Raw genomic sequence first — 6,732 nt, 5'->3', positions numbered from 1 at the left:
TTCTCGAGACAGGGTTTCTCTGTATAGCTCTGGCTGTCCTGGAACTCACTCTGTAGACCAGGCTGGCCACCACCGCCTGGCCTTATGTATAGTTTTTAACTATAAACCTTTTGTTATAAAGTTTGAAGCCAAATTCTGTTACAGATTCTTTAACCAAGCCCAGTGAATTTAACAAATCCTGAGATAAGAGTTTACAGCATAGCCTTAAGAGGTCAGGAGTTTTATGGTTTGTTTTGTTTTGTTTTTGAAAACACAGAGCAAAGAAATCATAGAGGTGAAAGATTTAAGAATGGAAAATCGTAGACTTAGAGATAAGAGATTTGGGATCATCTGCTTGTTCGGTCGCTATAATCTGGGAGAATTTCGAAAGCGTATGTGCTTGCCGTTGGGGGCCATTGACCGGTACTGAGGTGAAGCTGTAGTAATAAACTCTGAGTCCACGGAGGAAGAGAGAGGGTAGCAAGGCAGAGCTCCTAGGGGAAGGCATGCGCAAGGGAGCCAGGAGTGTTCCTCATGGTGGGGAGGCTGCAGGAGACAGGGATCCTTCTGGAGCTCCAAGTGGGAGAAAGAAAGGAAGAGTGTCCGTCCCGGGCTGCTATAGGCAGAACTGCGGCTCCTGATAAGAGACCGACCAGAGACCGGAACAATGTGGCGGGAAGGGAGAGCAGGAGAAAAGGGAGACACTTACATGGGTATAGGCTAGAGGCATAACAGGCTGTGGGAACCAGTGCCCACGTGGAGGGCATAAAAGGCAGAGCCCAGCGAGACAAGAACAGCAGTTAGAAAGCAGGTGGAGGAAGCAACAGCTGGAGTCGGACTCCAGAATCTGGAATCCAATCTTGTGGGTGGCAGAAGCCAGCAGGAACAAATGATCCATACTTACCTTAGGAGGGTCAGATCTGCAGCACAGTCTGGAACTCCAAGAAGGGAGCTGGTTTATGCTGTCCCTGTGGTTTTGGCACAAAATAAACAAGTAAAAGAAAAGGAAACATGATGGTCAAAGGAGGTTTATTATAGTCATGTGGGAGAGCACAGCCAGAGGCAGGAATCTCTGGGAAAGGCTGGAGTGGCCATAACCAGACTGAGCTGTGCGACGTGAGGAGAGGGGGAGGGGAAAAAAGAGTGGAGAGAGGGCAACCAAGTATAGCAGCCAGGAGGCCCAAAGGTTCAAAGACAGTAGGTAACCAAAATGGTTACATTATATAGGACAGAGAAGCCTGACTCCCGGGATGGCAAGTTCAGGGTAAGGAGCAGATACGGCAGCCAGGAGGGCCCAGACCAGGTAGGGACTGCAGAATCGCAGGGAGAACCTGGTGGCCAGGTCTGCCTTGATATGTTAAAGGGGCACCTGTCAGCCTTGTCCTGGGTTGGACACCTAACACATTCCACTTGACCTTTCTGTTGTGTTTAATCCTATTGACCATTTTAAGCTCTGAAACCTTCACCTCTTTCTGTTCTTGCTTCCCTACCAGTGGCATGAGGGCACTGTTGCCTTGACACCATCTGGGAAAGCTTTGAGTTCCACACATGAGTTTGCAGGGTGTGGTGGCCATGTGATTGTAGACTTAAGATCCATTAGATAAAAGTTGTGAGAACTAGACTCTGTCCTGAAGCCAGAATCATACAGAAGCATGACTCAATGACATGGGGTGGGTGGAAGTCTCCAGAAGGGTAAAGAGATTTGTTTATTCTTTTATTAAAAAAAAAAAAGTGTAAGGGAAACCTTTTGATCCATTGGGATTCCCTCTCGTGGGGTATAAGGAATAACCAAAGATAGCTGGGTCTTCTGCAGTATTCTCTAAGTTAGCACTTTCAAGCCACATTCATTCAATGGAATAAAATCAACTTAATGTCACTCTTGTCCATATGAGATCATAGGTCAGCTACTGGCTGTTTTGATTTTTTTTTTTTTTTCTAGACAGGGTTTCTCTGTGTAGCCCTGGCTGTCCTGGAACTCACTCTGTAGACCAGACTGGCCTCGAACTCAGAAATCCGCCTGCCTCTGCTTCCCAAGTGCTGGGATTAAAGGCGTGCCCCACCACTGCCCAGCTAGACCTTCTAGTTCAACTTGGGCCAAACACTCAAATGTCCTTGGCTGTGAATATCAGCTAGGCCCCCAGGTCTTGGATCAGGCATTTCTCTAGTCAAGCAGAAGACCTGAAAAGAACATCACATGCAGTCCACAGCATTTTTTTTTCTCTTTGGTGGTTTCTCCCACTAGCTAGAGAAGATATTCAAAGGCTGCAAACTCTCCCAGTCTGTGTTTTTTTTTTTTTTTTAATCATTTTATTTTTATAGAACTTTCCACCTTTCTGGACCATCTGGCTAGAAAATAATCCCTCTTTATGTAAAAAGAGGAGAATAAGAGCTCCACGTTGAAATTGATAGTTACCATAATGTAACTCCCAGGGCACTGTATTTTGCCTTAAACACTAAGTGAACCCTACTTAAGACTCACCCTTTCCCTTAAATAAAGAGGATTAACAGCCTTAACAAGGTAATAAATGATCAAGCCAACAGAACCCCACCCTGGAGCAAGCTCTGGGGTGGAACTTTCTTGTTTTAAGTCAGACTTGTGATCAGGCAGGAGAAGTTGCTCAGGCCCTGAAGAAGGTGAAAAGAACCTGAGCAAAGCTATGACCTACTCAGAGCCCATCACTCGCCCACCGAGGATTGGGGCGAAGTGGGAGGAGCTAGGAGAGGGAGGAGAAGGGGAGGGGGAGGAGGAGTCGGAGTCAGACAGGGAGGACGGAGGAGCCAGAGCCTGGTGAGGTGAGGAGCCTCGCCCAGCTCACCTGGGAAGGGCGCCATGCAGGGGCGGAGCCCGGCCCAGGTCACCCGGGCGGTGGCGGAACTGAGCCGTCCCGGCGGAGGCCATGCGCCTTTGGCAATCGGTCGGGCTCACCTGCGTGGGGGGCTGGGCGGGCGCACCTGCGCGGGCGGGAGGCGGGGCCGGGAGCCGCCGTCGAGCTGAGACCGCGAGCGGAGGCGGGAGGCCGGGGTGGAGAGGCTGCCGCAGGGCCCCCGGCTGAGATCCCGCCATGACTTGGAGCGCCACGGCGCGGGGCGCGCACCAGCCCGACAACACCGCCTTCACGCAGCAGCGCCTCCCCGCCTGGCAGCCGCTGCTGTCGGCCGGCATCACGCTGCCGCTCTTCTTCTGCGCCGGCCTGGCGTTCATCGGCCTGGGCCTGGGCCTCTTCTACTCCTCCAACGGCATCAAGGAGCTGGAGTACGACTACACCGGCGACCCCGGCACCGGCAACTGCTCCGTGTGCGCCATCAAGGGCCAGGGCCGCGCGCCGCCCCCCAGTTGCGCGTGCGCCTGGAGCTTCACGCTGCCCGAGCTCTTCCCGGGCCCGGTGTACCTCTACTACGAGCTGTCCAACTTCTACCAGAACAACCGGCGCTACGGCGTGTCCCGCGACGACGCGCAGCTCAGCGGCCTGGCCAGCGCGCTGCGCCACCCGGCCAACGAGTGCGCCCCCTATCAGTTCAGCTCCGGCGGCCTGCCCATCGCGCCGTGCGGCGCCATCGCCAACAGCCTCTTCAACGACTCCTTCTCGCTCTGGCACCAGCGGCGGCCGGCCGAGCCCTTCGTCGAGGTGCCGCTCGACCGCACCGCCATCGCCTGGTGGACGGACTACCACGTCAAGTTCCGCAACCCGCCGCTGGTGAACGGCAGCCTGGCGCTGGCCTTCCGCGGCACGGCGCCGCCGCCCAACTGGCACCGGCCGGTTTATGAGCTGAGCCCGGATCCCAACAACACCGGCTTCATCAACCAGGACTTCGTGGTGTGGATGCGCACCGCGGCGCTGCCCACGTTCCGCAAGCTGTACGCGCGCATCCGCCAGGGCAACTACTCCGCCGGTCTGCCCCGGGGCACCTACCGAGTCAACATCACCTACAACTACCCGGTGCGCGCCTTCGGCGGCCACAAGCTCATCATCCTTAGCAACATCTCATGGATGGGTGGCAAGAACCCCTTCCTGGGCATCGCCTACCTGGTCGTCGGCTCCCTCTGCATTATCATGGGCTTTGTCATGCTGGTCGTCTACATTCGCTACCAGGACCAGGAGGACGACGACAACGACGATGAGTGACCCTGCTTCCCAAGAACCCCTTCCTACTTCTTGGCCAAGCCGCTTTTAGCGGTGTCCCTTTGCTCCTTAACACAACTTCAGGCTCACTGATCTGTTGTGGACGAAGGGCCTGGAAAAGGGAATTACCCGCTACGGGGACTGTTCTCAGGTTTTGGACAGCAGATTGATACATCTTGCCATTTCTCCCATCTTCTCCGTGGCTTGACTAGTTGACACGCCAGGTCCTTAAAGTCTACCGCATTCCAGGGCAAAGGACATGGAAGATTCCTGGATTGGAACTCATTAAGACCAACGGCCAGGATCCTGATTCTGAGCCTAAACTTTTGTACCTCCCTCTAAGCACTCCTCCCTCAGCTTTCTGGGAGGGAGCTATCAGGTGGGGCGGGGAAGTGTTGGGATAATGATACCCGCTGATTGCCTGCAGAAGCTTGGAGGATCAGGGAAAGCATACTTGTTAAAACTTAAGTCGATGGTGAGGCACCAGGCCCCTCAGGTTCTGAGGCCAGGATGAGCAAGCTTCTCTGGAGTCCCTGTGCCCTTGAATTTGGGAATCTTGAGCCAGGTTGGGCCTGAAGTACTCGCCTGAGTTCAGTTTTCCTGTGATAATTTGTTCTGGTGAACAGTGGCAATCATAGTGCTCCTATGTTTGCTCTTCTTACACATAGGAAGGAAGCTGGCAATTTGTGGAATGAATGAGAAAAATTGCTAGGTCTAGGAAACTGCAGATCTGCAGGGCAGAAGTGCGTCATTAAATATAAGAGCAAACTTAATAGGACGCCACGTAAAAATCTGAAAATGCAAGGGCAGTTTGCATGGCTCAGGGGCAAGTTTCTTAACCCGAAAAGCTGGGTTGCAAATGATCTTAGTGGGACGCTGTTTCCGTGGAACCCTGAGGGACCGACCCTTGCCTTCTTTCTCACCCCCCTTTGAATCATGCTAAAAAGAATAGTTTAACTCATTTGTGTTATTTTAACAAAGAAGTATCTTAAACCCAGTTTCAACTCTCCAGTGAAACCCATTTCTAGTGATCACGTTTAAGATTGATAAGAAATATATTCTTATATGCAAAATAGACTCTGGATTATTTTAGCCTTTAAGATAATGCTAGAACTACTCAGCTGATTTTATTTGATTGCCTACAATTGATAAAAAAGCTAGTCTCAGAGGCAATTGGGACATTTTTTAATGTAACTCCCCCCCCATTTTATGGAACAATAATTTAAAAAATAAAATAAAATTTCCCTGATTCTGTCTTCCAGGTTCCCCTGAAGAAAAGTTACTTGGCATTTGTCAGGGTCCTCTGGGCTGGCTCCCTACTGCTGTTATTTTCTGGTTATTGGTATATTTTCATTCCTCGAAGGCAGCACGGGTCTTGGGAGTATGTTTTATGGCAGCCAAATGTTGAGTTATAGCGATTATTTCCATTGATTCTATTATTCTCTTCTAGTTAATACTTTTTGGGTGAACAGCATGCCTGTCTAAGATAAAAAATGACTTAAAATAATCTTGTCTCAGTTTTATGTATATCAAACAATTCCTGGGTGGTGGTGGCACACACCTTTAATCCCAGCACTTGGGAGGCAGAGGCAGGCGGATTTCTGAGTTTGAGGCCAGCCTGGTCTACAGAGTGAGTTCCAGGACAGCCAGGGCTACACAGAGAAACCCTGTCTCAAACAAAACAAAACAAAACAAGAAAAACAAACAATTCCTTAGCAATTCCAACATGTTGGCTTTCTGACTTCTGAATGTGATAAAATTTAATGTCAGGTCGCACATTGTGACTGTTGACTATGGAAAGCTGAACATGATACGCACTGCAGAACATTTTATTTACTGTGAATGCTTGGTTGACTAGCCTTCCTCTGGGCCAGGTAAAGCAGTTTGTTCATTTTTTTCCCTATACAGTTGAGGGTAACTATATTTTACTATCATTTTGTAGAGCATTAGTCTTTTGTTGTAAATTTTTATGTGAGTCCATGAAATGTAAAGTCCTGTGATTAAATTGCAGTCCCAGGCTTTGTTTTCAAGGTTTCTGAAAGAGAATAAAGGTTGTGTTTGTCTTTCTCTGTTATCACATTACTTAGTTCTTTTGAACTATGATCTCAAAGGCACAAACAGTACCAGCCGTTCGCCTCCTGTCACCAGCACATTTATATTGCAGCCAGAGAGAGCACCACCATTCAGAATGGTGGCCAGTCAGCACGAATTTAGTCTTTTATTGCTAACTTCCTAAAACAGAATTTGAACTTACATCAACATCCTATGTTTGGATGACATGATCCTCAATTATTGTTTGAATTTGACCAATGACAATGTCTTTTAAATTTTCCTTTGAAAGGTTATTAAAGAATGTGATCATAGCAGCCTGCCGCTCTGCATTTTTTTCAGACTGTAAATTACAATTGCCTGTTGGTATTTGAGGCTCCGACCAGCAGGAAGTTTAAGACTTAAGTTAAAGAAGTCAGGCCTTTGCTTCAGTGGCCCCTGTGCTGTGTAGCATTTTTGTTCAGTATTGTGATTCTGCTTAGTCCTAGCCTCATGTACCCCAACTGGAGGGATGTCTTCTAGGAGTGTGACAGGGTGAACTTCAGCAGCTGGACTAGAAACCAACTTTGAGCCACTTTGTGAA

The 6,732-nt window shown here is 49.6% G+C and overlaps 1 protein-coding gene across 1 annotated transcript; it reads left to right on the top strand.

The window, feature by feature from the left end:
- The first annotated feature begins 2,741 nt into the window (after positions 1-2,741).
- Positions 2,742-6,464, top strand: Tmem30b (transmembrane protein 30B). The gene has a single exon (XM_031356715.1). It carries the CDS (start codon positions 3,042-3,044, stop codon positions 4,101-4,103), a length of 1,062 nt encoding a protein of 353 aa, XP_031212575.1. The 5' UTR covers positions 2,742-3,041; the 3' UTR covers positions 4,104-6,464.
- Positions 6,465-6,732: the final 268 nt, after the last annotated feature.

This window comes from Mastomys coucha, unplaced genomic scaffold (assembly GCF_008632895.1).
Source record: "Mastomys coucha isolate ucsf_1 unplaced genomic scaffold, UCSF_Mcou_1 pScaffold6, whole genome shotgun sequence".
Classification (NCBI taxonomy): Eukaryota; Metazoa; Chordata; class Mammalia; order Rodentia; family Muridae; genus Mastomys; species Mastomys coucha.
This window is presented reverse-complemented; position numbering and strand designations above follow the sequence as displayed.

What these genes read in the sequence shown, in the direction of transcription:
- Tmem30b (XM_031356715.1), top strand. Translation starts at nt 3,042, where the DNA reads ATGACTTGGAGCGCCACGGCGCGGGGCGCGCACCAGCCCGACAACACC.